General features: G+C 43.1%; 1 protein-coding gene across 1 annotated transcript; it reads left to right on the top strand.

Moving 5' to 3' along the window:
• The first annotated feature begins 8574 nt into the window (after positions 1-8574).
• LOC142596206 (kelch-like protein 15) lies at positions 8575-13991 on the top strand. The gene is given in 3 exon segments (XM_075725282.1): positions 8575-8901; positions 8904-9281; positions 12885-13991. Coding segments are annotated over 3 exon segments (1812 nt in total).
• Positions 13992-15447: the final 1456 nt, after the last annotated feature.

Raw genomic sequence — 15447 nt, 5'->3', positions numbered from 1 at the left:
CTGCTCGCTGCGGGGGGATCCGTGAGCGCAGACAGGGCCGGGCCGCGCTCCCGCCCCCTCCCCCCCGCCTCCTCGCCGCGCCCCTCCCGCTCCCTGCGCCGCCGCCCGGCCCCGGCCGGAGCCGCCATGGACCCCCCCGTCTCCTCGCTCTTCTCACGCCTCTTCGGCGAGAAGCGGATGCACATCGTCATGGGTAGGGCGATGGCGGCACGGTGCCGCTGGCGGTGGGCGAGGGGAGTCCGGCGGGAGGGGGCCGCGGGCTCAAGGCGCGGGGGGGGGGGGGGGACCCTGGCCCCGTCCCGGGGCGGGGGACACGGGGCACATCTCTGTGAATAGTAACATACCGAAAAGAATGAAGAGGCATTGGAGTGTAACTCTCTTTAGAGAACAGCAGAGCAAGGCAGCGGAGGGACAGGGAAGAGGTAAGGAATTGAAGGGCAGAGCGAGGTTGCACAAATCATCCACAACGAGGAAGGGCAGAGTCCCCACAGGAAATGGCGAAGTTGGTTGATGGATGATGAAGTTTTCAAGATGGTCAGTATTGAAGGGCAGGTTGGTTTCCGAAGAGCAGGGTTGGGTGTGGTTTTTTTTTTTGGGGGGAAGGGGAATGTTTTTATTTTTTGTTTCAAGCAACAACAGGAAGCAGAAGTACTGTGCAGTCAGTTGGCAAAGAAATTCCGGATCAGGGGAAGAAAAAAATTGAGGGATGGGGAGAAAAGAAAAAAGTAGCAAAGAACACAGGTCAGTAAATACGTAAGGAAATGTGTAGCATTCCATCAGTCAGATTTATAGAATTCTACATGCAATAACTTGTTTACAGAAACAGTTAATAGGTTTTACCTAGTGGAACACAATGATAAAGAAAAGGCATTTTTACTTAAGTTATGCAAAGAAGTAAGAGACAGTATCACAACAGAGTGACTTCTACAGGCTTTCATACTAAATTACATTGCAATGCTACTCCCTAAAATTTGACTCAAACTATTTTCTCCGGTTATAAGAATTTCTAAGAAATGACTTCATGGATCAAGTAAAAAAATACAGCTGCATTTGCTGCTTTAGGCCCAGTGACTACAGGAAGCAATCCATACTGCAGTACTTGGCTGTAACAAAACAAGGCAAGTTCACTTTAGATACCAACCACTGCCTTTACAGCAAAATATTAACTGGGTGAGCAGCTGTACTGCTACAAAACCCCTCAAGGTCTGCTAGAAGTGCTTGCTCTAAAGGAGCGGGTACCTCATGTGCAGCAGAAGTCTATTCCCTTCCAGCTCCATGGCTTGAGCTCCCCGTGCGGAAACCCCAAAATGCCGTTCCTCAGCCAGGAAGGCAGGAAAAGCATCTCTGCTCCCAGTGACGACCCTTTCCTGCTTCAGCCCGGCTTTCTGTTCCCCAGAGGCCCCCCTCTGCGCCGCTCCAGCGGGAGGAGCCGCGTCTTTAGCGCCGCCGCTGCCCAGAGGTAGGGGAAGCCACCGCCGGGGTCTCCCGGGCCCTCCCGCCGCTGCCCGCCCCACCGAGGGCGGCCCGGGCCCCTTCCCGGCTTTCAGGGACCCTCCTTCCCCGGCCCCGCCGGCCGAGGCGGGGGCGGCGGGCCGGGTGCCCGCGGGCGCCGGGGTGGGGGAGGCAGGCTGTGGCGGGGCAGCAGGCATGGCCGGGCCGGGCCGTGCCGTGCCGGGCGGGCGCCGTGAAAGCCTTGCGCGCCCGCGGGGCGGGGGATGGCGGGGCGGCCCCTGAGGGACGGCCCCGGCCCCGAGCCGGGCGCGGCGGGCGGTGGCAGGTCTGGAACTCCAAGCCCGCCTGCCCCGTTCGTTGGTGAGCTTGGCCCAGGAGCTTTCGCTGCCAGCAGAGGGATGCTCACAGTGTCAGGCAGGCGAGCTGAAGGAGGCCAGCTGAGTTCCTGGCCCGAACAGGGCTCTTTGGCGAGCAGCGGTGTTGAGGGACAAAAACAGTACCTGTGAGCAGAACGAGCACCGCTCGGGAGCGGCACTGCAGCTCGGACTGCTTTGGTAAACACCTCAGTGTCACTGGAAAAGGTAAAGTTCTTGGGGTTTTTTGTCCTTTGGGTTTTTTTTGAATCATTACAGAAGCCACAAATATCTATGCATAAGGAGTGTTGGCACTTGGGATAGAGCAGTCCTGTCCGCTTTGAGAGCACTGGCAAATCTCTAGTTTTTAACGTGACCACCATTTAACTCTTAAGTATTAGTGATACAAGTTTTTCTAGTTCAAGGCAATTCTCCTGGATGTATTAAAAATATTTCATAGTGGCCACCCGGTATCAGTAAATGTAATTGGGAGAGCATTGAGCTGAGCTTGCTCTGCTTTTGGGAGCCTATTTTTCTACAGGTGTAGTGATGCCATGATCTGCTATAGACCACCCAACCAGGAGGTAGAGGTAGATGAGGCATTCTATAAGCGGCTGGCAGAAGTGTCGCAATCGCTAGCCCTTGTTCTCATGGGGGACTTCAACTTGCCAGACATCTGCTGGAAATACCACACAGCAGAGAGGCAGCAGTCTTGGAAGTTCCTAGAGCATGTGGGGGATAACTTTCTAATGCAGCTGGTAAGCGAGCCTACCAGGGGAGGTGCCCCGCTTGACCTGCTGTTTACCAACAGAGAAGGGCTTGTGGGAAATGTCGAGGTCGGAGGCCGTCTCGGGCTTAGCGACCACGACATGATAAAGTTCTCAATTTTGGGTGATGCTAAGCGGAGGGGCACCAAAACTATTACTATGGACTTCTGGAGGGCAGACTTTGCCCTCTTCAGGACCCTGGTTGGGAAAGTCCCTTGGGAGGCGGTCCTGAAGGGCAAAGGGGTCCAGGAAGGCTGGGCCCTCTTCAAGAAGGAAGTCTTAAAGGCGCAGGAGCGGGCTGTCCCCGTGTGTCGTAAGACCAACCGGAGGGGAAATCGACCGGCCTGGCTGAATAGGGAGCTTTTGCGGGGACTCAGGGAAAAAAGGAGAGTCTACCGCTTGACATGTTTGTCAAGCGTGTACTTTCATCAGAATCCTTTTGATAGTCATCCTAAAGCTTGGTTTAAGGGAGCATATTGGGGATATATTGGGGAGCATATTCTCTGGTGGCTAGTGTTGTTAAAATGGGAAGTTTCTGACATAATCGATTAGTATTAATCTAAATTCAGCATATGTGTAAACTATACCCTTCAACAGTATTTAAAACAAAATGGTTGTGATCTGTTGTGTGTGTGCACGTGCTTGTAACATTTGGATCCTTCTGTGCAGAAAGACTAAATTGGGTTATAGTAAAAGTTTTTAAGAAGAGAGTAGTATGAGCCAAGAAACCTATCCATTATGCATACATGCATATGAGAGCACCAACACACCTGGTTGAGTTGGAGGTTTCTCAAAAAGAAAATGGAACAAAACACTCTCTCCTAGTACTGTACTCTAGAAAGATAGCTAAAGACTACTCAGCAGGCTTCTAGCATACTTACAGAGTGACGTATAAACCATACTGAGCTGAGACACACTCCCTGCTGAGTTTTAGTATGTTTGGTTATAACTAGTTCTGATAATGCTTCTAGAATAACCATAATGAGCTCGGAGACAACTGATGTGAACTGATGTGGTTCTAGTGTGAAACCATAGAAACACAAGTTTAATTTGGGGGACAAACTATTTATGCTGTGTAGACGTATATTTATACACTCACTGCATTCTCATCATTGCAGTACCGTGCATTCAGAGGCCCAGTTTTTAGTGATGAATGTGTGCAGTTGTGAATGTTTTTCTTGTATGTGCAAATGCCTGTGTGTATTGTATTTTCATACATGCGTGTAACATTTGACTTTGTGCAGGAAAGTGTTTGTTTTAACAAAATTAGGGTCAGAGATTTCTGCTCAAAGCAGTCTTTGCTGTGCACCTCACTGAATAAAGCATGCGTAATGGCTTTTAAATGCGTGTGTTTGATGGATGAAAGGAATGGGGTAGATGGAGTAGATTATTGGATTTTAAGCTCTATTTTAGGACTTTGTGTCAACCAAAGCACGGTTCGGTACGTCCAGTATGTCTTTTTGTGTCACACAGTAGACACAGTGTTTTATTATGGGAAAATTTGTTGTTCAGCTATGTTGACATAGGTGCTTTCTCAGAATTTCTATGAGGTAGGTAGAATGGAATGAACAAGAACTTAAAAATTTGTAAACACGGGGACTTGCTAGTTCTGTCTCAGCATCTCAAGTGAGTTATTAAGGAACAGCAGTAAAACAAAGCAGAAATCTGCCTTCCAGCTGGTGTGCTAGAGTTGGTATTGTCAATACTTTCCTAGAACAACACATTTCTCTCCCTAGAAAGTGCAGATAAGCTTGCATATTATATAAATGCACTTATTTAAAGGTCGTTTTTTCAGGAAGTACTGCTTTTGGATAGATTTGTTTTAAATGAAGCAGGGCATGAGCCAGGTATTCCGTAACTTCCTTCTCTGTAGCCTGTGCATTTAGACTCCATTTCTTCTGCTTGTGACTAAGAGCCTCAGACACCCTGAGGAAAGAAGGTTCTCCTTGTTTAGCAAGAAAAAGCAGTCTGGAAGAGGGTTTTCAGACTCTTATTACAGCTGCGGAATAAAGATGCGAAATCGGTCTTCCAAGTGCGTGCTTTTACAGTCACGGCAGAGTAGACTCGGTAATGCATTATGTGCTAAAAGAGGAAGAAATGTCAGGAAAAGCTAATGAGGTTAAGCATATTTCTCTTTTGGCTTTTCAGCAGAGAATCTTGCTTCCTGTGCTGCGTTACACTGATCAGCTCTAGTATGCGCAGAACAACGCAGAACGTCAACTTAGATTCTGCCCCCCCCCCCCCCCCTTATTGTTTATACATTGGAATGTTTTGCTCCAGTTTTCTTATAGAGCACTTTAGGCTACATGTCTTCCTTAGGATTAAGTGTGCTGTTGTGATTTGCATGGGTGAAGGAAATCTAACTCTGAATTTTGCATTTTTATTGAAAATATGAAAGAAACCCCATTACGTTATTGTCCTCTGGGAAATAAGCTGCAGCATTTGACTAGTGCATAGAATTACATCTAAGATTGCAAGTCTGTGTGTGGGAGGAATGGCATAGCTCTGCTTTAGAAAAATGACTTCCTTTGAGAATATTTCATATTGCGTTTTTAATATTTGAAGTGCTACATTGCTATTTGCTTTTGACTGAGGATATTAGCTATAGAAATGAAGATTTTTACCAGTTGATCGTAATAGGCATTTAGCTATCTAGTTTCCCAGTCTCTGTGCTATTTCCCCCCACACACACACCTTGTGTATTTGCACTGGCCAATACATTTTTCTGTTGTAAAGAAAAATATATCTGCTGGTACTGTGTATGGCTTTATGCCAAAACAAAAGGGTATTTACTCCTTTTATTTAATGCAGGAAGACAAGTAGTCTTTTTGCTTTTCACTTGTAGGATTCTGAAGCTTCTTTAGATGGTGTTACGAAGAAGTCTTACTGCTTTGGTCTCTACTTAAATAATCCAATTGAATGCTGTCTGATGTTTGGGAGGAAAAATATTTTGAGATTGAAAACTGTAGATTTACTAAAAATAATGTAAGCAGGGATGTGAAAAGAAGGATTAAGGGACTTAAACCTCTGTACTTTTAAAACACTCTGAAATAATAATTTCAGAGTGCTGACCACTTTGTTACCATTGTAGAGTTTTGTGTCTGACTTCTGGTTTTAATATATTTTTACAGAATAGGCAGTTTTATGGAGATGTGAAAATTAGAACCCTAAAAGCTGTTCCCTAAATGCAGGGGTTGGGGGGGTGTTAATGTATTTGCAGAGTGCCTATAATGTAATTATCTTTCTCAAGTTAGGGGGAAAGACCCTAGTATGTGTTTGGAGCTTACTGGTATGGTTCTTCTATGTTGTTCACATAAACAGTAATGTATTGTACTGTTTGGAAGAAATCCTTGCCGCAAGATTGCTGCCTGCATGAGCTTGTGTGATGAGAGATCCCATTATTTTTAAATTAATCTATGTTGCTTCAGTCACCTGGGGAATGTTGCTTCATTTCCGACAAACGCCCCCCCAATATATAGTTGTGTTATTCTGTTCATGTCTCACATTTGTAAATTCCAACTGTCCTGTCCAGTCTTTTCCATTGATCTTGGAATTGAAGCTGAGCCATATGTCTTAGTTGGTCTCCTAAAGAAATGTAACTTACCTGGTTGTACTGTCTGAGAATCTTAGTAACCTATGAAACTCTTGGCCAATTTCAAACCAAGTTGAGACATAGTTGTTTCAAGTTGCTGTATATTTCATGAAAACGGGTGGCCCGTTTAGAGGCAAAGGACCTTAAATCTCTTCAACAGGGAAGACTGAAGTATGAGCTCAACTGTTATTAAACATCAGAGAACTGGGGACAGGGGGGGAAGGTCTTACAACTGTTCTAGTGAAAGCAAGAAGCTCATATTAGTGTTTACCTTTTACCTGATATCAGAAATCCCATCAGAAAGCAAAATGCTGAAGAGTCAGGCTTTGCGCTTGCTCTTCAGTTTGTTGCTTCTTTTGAGGTGCTACGAGTTAGTAAAGTAATTCTTCCCTTGTCTGCTTTTATGCAACAATTAGCAACAGCCAGGAAAACTATTTGGTGGTAATTTTTCTTTCTGGTGGGCATGTGCTGTGTTCAGGAATAAGGGACTTGCAATACGAAGCTCCAAAGCAGTTTGCATTTTCTCTCTGTCTTCAGTGACATTGAGGGGAGTGTGCTGTCATGGATACTGGTGAGCAAGTGATTGGATTGTCAGCTTTGTTCTCTTGCTGCTGCTCTTACTTTCAGGAATGTGAATTTTGTCCTAAGGCCTTAATTTTCATGAACGCTCCCGGCATTAACTCTGTTGTGCACAGAACCTGTCAGCAGGCTTCAGCAGTGTGGGAGCGGTGCTAATTCCATAAGGTGTGGCTACAAACACCCACTCGCCTTTTTGGTTTTGCACAGACGAAGAGTATCTCCAGTTTTGTTTTCCAGGATGCGTGCTGATGAATTAAGGAGAGGAGGTGATTATCTGTTGATGGAGTCTAATCAAATACATTCCAGTTAAAATGGCAGCAGTCAGGATGTGGGAGTAACATGATAACTGCTTGCAATTGTTATACTAAATTCAGAGTTAAATGCACAAATACTGGAGTGAATGTTGCAGTGTAATTTAAGGTGGGATAAAGTGCAACAAAAATGGCTGAACCAGTTGTAGTTGCTGATTGATGCCAAAAAGGGAAGGTGTTACTCGTCTTCCCTGTTCCTGGTTGCGCGTGATGCCCTGCCCTCTGCAGCAGCTTGGTTCTCGTGCTGTGTCGAGTCAGAAGTCAGCTCGCTGCTACGCAGAAAGCTCTCTGGTTTTGAGGTGTTCTGCGTGCTGGGGAGTGGTGGTGTTTGTCTTGTTCTCCCCAGTTCCAGCTTAGTTTTCTGTCAGGTTTAGGAGTGGAATTGGCTTTCTAGAGCAGTGCAGGGAGCCCCAGAAATGGCTCAAAGTCGGCAGCAGGAGCTCAGACCCCCGAATGAGGACAGAGAGGGAGAATGGAGTGCGACGTTGCCCTTTGACTAGTGAGAAATTTTTAGATTGGCTCAAGCTTCCTTGTGCAACTTCGCTCTACCTAAACCCAAGGAAGTTGAGCGAGATTTTGAGAAATTCCTGGATTTTGAACAGTTTTTGATACAGATTTTTATTGACTATTTATCTTCCTGAACGTTACCAGGGTAGGATCCTGAGAGTCTTTGATTTCTTTTTGGCTTATTTACAGTTTGACTGTAGCTTGCATGTAAGTAACACTGCATCTGCAAATGTTCAAATGCTTAATAAGCAATTCACTACAGCCAGTATACAGAGTATTATTTATTGTGACCTAATCTTGTCGGTGCTTCCTGTTGCCTTAGTATTTTGCGCTTTATAAATCTCATCACCTAATTAATCCCTGTAGTAAGAAATGGGGCGGGGGGGACGGACGGGGCTATGTTGTTACGGGAGAGGTGAAACACACACACTTAAATAGTGTCTCTGAAAGTGCTCAGTTTCCTAGAAATAACTTTTGAGTAAATGGAGATATATTTTTAAAGAGACTAAAATGTTTTTAGGTTATACCTTATACAGATCTAGTGGAGCTTGTTTCTGAAGTTAAGGAATTTCTGCTTCCTTTCTGAAACCTTTGATATTCAAGAGTGGGTGTTTTATTGCTCCCCTGAGATAAGTTCTTTCGAAAGATTGTGGGGGGGAGGAAAGAAAACCATGACCACCTTTTTAGCATTGCATATTCATTATCTGACCATGAAGTAGCTTGGAGTGAGGAATCACTCTGGCAGTATCGCATAGTTATTCTTGTTCATTACCCTTTCTTTGAAATGAGAATATTTTGGGGGGAGAAATATTTAGTGATTGTGTTTTAGGTTGGTTCTTAAGTTGATTTTTCAGCTGATGAGAAAGCACAAAGGATGGTGAAGGCTCTACACCTTCATGAAAGGAATCTCAGTCAGCATTTATCTGATCAGGAAGGGCTTGTGATATGTTATTAGAAATAAGAATTTATTTTTTGTTTTATTTATTTATTTTTTTCTTCCCCCCAGGTGATTCATGGCAGGGGACATGGAAGGGTTTAGCTCCTCCATCCATGACGCCAGTGTCTCTGCTGGATTCAGAGCGCTGTATGAGGAGGGATTGCTTCTTGATGTCACACTTGTCATTGAAGACCGCCAATTTCAGGCCCATAAAGCACTGCTTGCCACCCAGAGCGATTACTTCAGGATTATGTTCACAGCTGACATGCAAGAACGAGATCAGGACAAAATCCATTTGAAAGGTCTGACAGCTACAGGCTTCAGTCATGTCCTCCAATTCATGTACTATGGAACTATTGAACTGAGTATGAACACTGTTTGTGAAATCCTTCAGGCTTCCCTGAGCTTGTCCAGCTTCTAGAGGTGGTAAAATTTTGCCACTCTTTTCTCTTAGCCAAAATCTGCGTAGAAAACTGTGCAGAAATTATGAGACTTCTGGACGATTTTGGTGTCAGCATCGAAGGAGTCGGGGAAAAACTGGACTCCTTTCTGCTAGAGAATTTTGTGCCACTCCTGTCCAGAGCTGACTTCCTTTCCTATCTGAGCTTTGAGAAGCTCCTGTCTGTCTTGGATAATGATCGTCTGAGCAGGTTTCCCGAGATAGAGCTGTATGAAGCTGTCCAGGCCTGGCTGCGCCATGACAGAAGACGCTGGAGGCATACGGACACCATCGTGCAGAACATCAGGTTTTGTTTGATGACACCATCCAGTGTTCTTGAGAAGGTTGGTGCATTTGAAAAGCACTAGACAGGATTCATCATTTAGCTAGGGCATCATGCCATTAAATAGGGAAGATTCCCAAACCTATTAGGAGGAACAAAAAGGACTGTCGTGGTTTAGCCCCAGCCAGCAACTAAGCACCACGCAGCCGCTCGCTCACTGCCCCTGCCCCGGTGGGATGGGGGGAGAGAATCGGAGGGGTAAGAGTGAGAAACACTCCTGGGTTGAGATAAGAACAGTTTAATAATTGAAATAAAGTAAAATAGTCATGATAATAGTAACAATATAATAATAATATCCAAAGCAAGTGATGCACAATGCAATTGCTCACCACCTGCCAACCGATACCCAGCCAGTTCCCGAGCAGCGATTGCTGCTCCCTGGCCACCCCCCCCAGTTTCTATACTGCCCATGACGTCCCATGGTGTGGAATAGCCGTTGGGGCAGTTTGCATCAACTGTTCTGGCTGTGCCCCCTCCCAGTTTCTTGTGTACCTGGCAGAGCAGGGGAAGCTGAAAAGTCCTTGACTTGCATGAGCAGTACTTAGCAACAACTAAAACATCAGGGTGTTATCAGCGTTCTTCTCATTCTAATCCAAAGCACAGCACTATGCCTGCTACTAGGAAGAAAATTAACTCTATCCCAGCTGAAACCAGGACATAGGGTAAGACTCATCTGAAAGAGTCTGCTTCAAGCTCTTTGAGTTTTTTGGGATACAAGTTCAAGCATCAAGCTGTCTTCAGTTAAATTTCTGTAAGCGCATGTGAAAAGTATATATAAAAGTTAGAGGGCATTTCTCCTAGGTCATTGAGTTCCTTTCTGTGTTACTGGAGGCAACCATGTCATGATTTCCCTTCATACACTGATTAAGCTCCATTTAGTTTCTCTGTACTGCTTGGATTGAAATGTTTCAAAACCTCTGTCCTTAAAATTGAAAGGTTTTTGGTTTTTGCTGTCCAGTCTGTAGGGTTTGCTATGCCTAGCCCATGCTGATTTATAAATTCCCAGCTGAAATGGGAAATGTACTAATCTCTAGGTGCATCAGCTTCTGCTTTAGAGGTAGGATGAATAGCACATTATCTTTGAGTATGTGCTTTTCTGTGCCTAGAAAATAGTAACTTTTGAGATGTTATTGTAATTTTATGTCCTTGTGACTTTAGCTTTGATAAATGTGTTGAATTTATCTTTTTTTCTTTTTTCCTTCCTCACTTACCTCCATGTCTAGTAATTCGTATGTATCTACTTCTACAACTTCATATGCTGAAGCTTAGCCTAAGAGTCTAGTGGATGAGGGTAGTGGGCCACTCTTAATAAGTAGGTGCTGTACTTTATATTTTTATGTCTAAAGGCTATTGCTGACTTGGATAGATTTGCTAGCAGTATTTATTATGTGCTGAGCATCTCAATTGTGACATATAGATTGTTGGCTCCACTTTGAGAGATTAGCTTTGAGTTAGATTGCAGCTTAATTGTGATAATTTCTCTTGCCAGTTCCTAAAAAGGAACAGCAGAATACTTAATTTGAGGGCATTGTCCTTGCTGCACAGAGGCTATGTGCTCTTGTGTTTCTGTGGTTAGGCTGCAGAACAGTGAGTGAGTTGTAGCACTTGCAGAATAGCCCTTCAAAGCCCCGTGCTGGCACTGACCAGTTTTTGTCCTGGCCATGGGATGTAACTAAGTAATGACCCATGCTAGAAATAGGGAAAGTTAAGCACAGCAGCTTGTCCAATGCTATGGATACTGATGTTTGGTTCCAAAGTAATTTTGGTTGCTGCTGGTTTACACACACGTGTGACTTTTTCTATTTGACCGAATTTTAATTTGGAATAAGTGCATTAACATTTTGATAATGCTTGTTGACAGGCTTATAATTGTGCTTAGAATACGGCCAGAGTTACGTAGATGTGAAAATAATAAGGATCCTAGTTAGTAGGATTGATGGATCTTTAGTTTGATTCAGCTTAATTGGTAGTAAAGTATCACTTTTTTTGCAAGTTAAAGGAAGAATTTGCTCTCTGGAAGTCTGATACAGATGGCATCATTATTAATTGAAAAGGTGTAGCATAGCTTCTGTATTCCTAGTAGTTGAGTTTGAGTTGCATCACTTAACATTTAGAAGTGGCAGTTTTAGAAACTTAAGTAAGCACAAGTTTATAACCTTTGAAATAGTTCTCTGCTTACGTGGCTAGCAATGATAGTCACCTTATGAGCCATCCAGATTTTCCTGGATTTTTTTACCAGTTCTACAGAAGGAACGAAGCGAATATCTACCGCATATAATACCATGTTAAGATTTAGTTACCCAGTGTACAAGTAATAGATGTTTAGTTTGGGCACTTTAAAAGTAGCCTTTCCTTATGGTTTTGAAAGCTTTTTCCTAAAAGCCCAAGTAACAAAAATACAAATAGAGCAACAGCTGTAAATGGTTGTACTGGGGGGGGGGGGGGAAGGACAGCTATATGCTGAAGTCAAACTTGTGTTACAGAACATTTACCTTGCATTTCCTTACTCTTCCTGCACCTTATTAATTGGGCAATATCTAGCGTTTTTCAGCATTTTATTTGTTTTAGAAGTGTAATTCAGAATGCTGCATTAGACCAGCCTGTACCAGGCTTACAGGAAGAGTGAAGCCTCTTTGAAGAGAATCACACGGTGACCCAAGGGCTGCCTGGAGCTAGATTTATTAACATGTTCAAGACAGGGCTGTGTTTTGGAAGTGTCTCGGGAACTTAAATTGCCTTAGATAGTAGGAAAGGTAAATTGTTACCGTCTTCCCCCTCTCTCCCCAACTGCAGTAAAACTGAGCAGGGATAGCTCTTCAAACTGAGATGGCACCAAGAAGGAGCACTGCACTGCTATGGGGTAATTCAAAGGTTGTAACTCTCACCTGGGAAGTGGAAGTTTAAACCTGCCTCTCCAATCTCCCAAATAAATGCGCACCCAAAGGATTTTAGGTTGAGCTGTTTTCCCCTTCTGTCAAAGGCGTGTGTTAACACATGGAGACTCACAGAGGGGAAAACCATAAGGTAGCCATCATGAGGAGTGGTTAGTGCAATCAGGTGTGCTGAAGGAAGGGGTTTGGGTAGCTTCCCTTCCCACCCTGCCCCAGTTCAATAGCCCTGTGAGCAGAGCCTAGCATTTGGGAATACCTGCTTGGGCTTGGTTCTGAGAATTGAGCAGAAATGAGACTAGGGCAGACGCTGGTAAACACAAAATGGCTGTGTAGAATGTTTTTCAAAATCAGGAAAATAGTGCATTTTTAATGTAGGTGTTTCAGGGATTAAGCAGAAGGTGAACAGAGGCTTTTTTGGGGGAGAAGCAATAACCATTTTTAGATGTGGGGATTTCAGTTGTGCTGAATTCCGGCTTAAGTTCTGCATGTGAGTATTGTGCTGAAAACGTTAGTCACTGCTGTCAATCACTAAATTGCCTTCTGGATTTTGGATAACAGTACATTAGCTTAACCCTCCGGGCACAAATGCAATTGCTCTCAAGATTACCTGAATGAGACTAAGTAAAATAATCTTCTACTGACACATAGTCATTTAGGTTTTCTGGATTGTTTGTCTTGGTCAGAATTTTAATACCTTTTAAATGTATTCATAGGTAAAAGCATCAGAGTTTTATCAGTACTCCCGGCAGCTGCGACATGAGGTTAACCAAGCCATGAATTACTTTCATAACGTTCACCAACAGCCTTTGATGGAAATGAAATCGAACAAAATTCGTTCTGCCAATCCCCAGACTGCAGTATTTAGAGGAATGATAGGACGCAGTACGGTAAACAGTAAAATTCTTCTTTTGCACAAACCAAGGGTCTGGTGGGAACTAGAGGGCCCTCAAGTGCCTTTACGACCACACTGCCTTGCCGTTGTGAATAACTTTGTGTTCCTGTTAGGTGGGGAAGAACTGGGGCCAGGTGGTGAATGTCATGTTTCACCCAAAGTGTTTAGATATGACCCAAGACAGAACACTTGGTTACGAATGACGGACATGTCTGTTCCACGTTCTGACTTTGCTGTTGGAGTTATTGGGAAGTATGTTTATGCAGTGGCTGGGAGAACCAGGGATGAAACGTTTTGCTCAACTGAACGGTATGATATTACTGAAGATAAATGGGAATGTGTGGATCCCTATCCAGTCCATAAATACGGACACGAAGGGACTGTGCTTGGTAACAAGTTGTATATCACTGGTGGAGTTACATCAGATTCAGCTTCTAAGGAAGTGTATGTGTTTGATCCCAGTAAAGAAGGGACAGTAGAGCAGCGAACAAGGAGAACTCAAGTGGTCACTAACTGTTGGGAGAAGAAATGCAAAATGAATTACGCAAGATGCTTTCACAAAATGATTTCTTATAACGGTAAGCTTTATGTCTTTGGTGGTGCCTCTGTGATCCTAAGTCCCTCCTTTGAATCTCAGGGATGTCCTACAGAGGTTTATGACCCAGATACTGATCAATGGACTGTATTGGCTTCTATGCCAATTGGTAGGACTGGTCATGGTGTAGCTGTTCTGGACAAACAGATAATGGTTCTTGGAGGCCTTTGTTACAATGGTCACTACAGTGATTCGATTCTCACCTTTGATCCAGAGGAAAACAAATGGAAAGAAGATGAATATCCGAGAATGCCGTGCAAGCTGTATGGCTTCCAAGTCTGCAGCTTGCACTTTCCTGCATATGTTTTGGAGCATGTTAGACATTGCAGCTAAAACAGAATGGACAACTCGGTGGAACACAAAAAGCTATACCTAGTTTGTCAAAAGATACAACCCAGTTGAATTCCTTCAGAGACATTACCTTGTGTATAAGAACAGCTGCTAAATGCTTAAGAGAAGCAGGATGTACAGGGATTAGAAAAGGCAATAGTTGGTCTGATATTGTAAAAGCTTTGTTTTTATTAACAAACATAATTGTAAGTAGGGGAAGAAAGATACATTTTTGAGTGTGGTTATTTTTTGGTAACATTTTATGTCCGTAATACTTTTTTTATCTTTTTTTTTTTTTTTTTTATGGCCATTATACCAGTATACTTCTGATATTGGTTGAGTTGAACAAAATATTTGTGGCAGGAAGAAAGACTTTATTTTCATTTTTTCTTGCGCACCAAAATAAAGCTCATCATCTGTATTAGGGTACAACCAGGTTTAAAAGAACAAAAGTAAACGATTTCTGTATTTGATGTTGTCTTTTGCATGCTTTTGCCATTAACTGCAAAGTATTCTCAAACCTGCTAGGTGTTTTTGTTTTCCCTTGTATATGTTGAAGGATAATCTTAACCCCTTTGCATGACCTTTTTCCTGGTTTTGTATAGTACTAGCAGTAAGTCTGCCCAAATGCAAATGACACATTTTCTACTAGATTGAAAATAAAACATTTTTATATTCAAACCCACTATTTCTATGCTGCCTTCTATTGTCTGCATTGTGTTTGTTGGTGAGCAAAGAATACATACACACACACGCATACACTGTAAAAACTATCTATAAATACATCTTTTTATGTGCAGTTACAATATTATATTTTAACTGGTGCACAGATTCAGCCATATCTGTTGAATTTAAGGTATAGTACTATCCTTTAATGAGCTAAATAATTCAAAGTTCTTAAGGAACTGGAGGCCTCGTTTGGTATCAAAGGATCTTATCTTTAGTATATACTGATTGATTCAGTAACTTTAAACTCTTTATATTGCTGCTACATAATGAACTGTTGATAACTTGTTATTTTATAAATTATTTTTTAAAAAGTAAACGCATCTTACCTGAGTTTCTGTTCTGTTTGAATGTGCTGCCTGAATGGTCTTTTTTATGAAAAAGGAAAATGTCAACAAGCAAATGCTCAGCACTGCTTTGACCCACAGGTGTTTTGGGAACTGGATAAACTACAGTTTATTCTCAGTACTTTGCCTGTACTTGTACTTCAATACGAGTGTTTTGTTTGTACTCGTATTGAAGTGGTATAATCTTTTTTTATTATTATTTTAATTATCAACTGCTATGAACTACTGTGTTTTGAAAATGTGGAGTTAGGTGGTTGGATGGTTAGTACCATTTCTGTTTCTTTTACAAAAAAACCCTGCACAGCTATAGCTGCTGACCTCGGAGTACCTGCATCGAGATGTGTGGTCCAAGAGGGCTTGGAATAACTCCAACATAACAGATATGG

This window comes from Pelecanus crispus, chromosome 28 (genome assembly GCF_030463565.1).
Source record: "Pelecanus crispus isolate bPelCri1 chromosome 28, bPelCri1.pri, whole genome shotgun sequence".
NCBI classification, from domain to species: Eukaryota; Metazoa; Chordata; class Aves; order Pelecaniformes; family Pelecanidae; genus Pelecanus; species Pelecanus crispus.
Note: the sequence above shows the minus strand (reverse complement) of the source record. Positions and strands in the feature narration are given on the sequence as shown.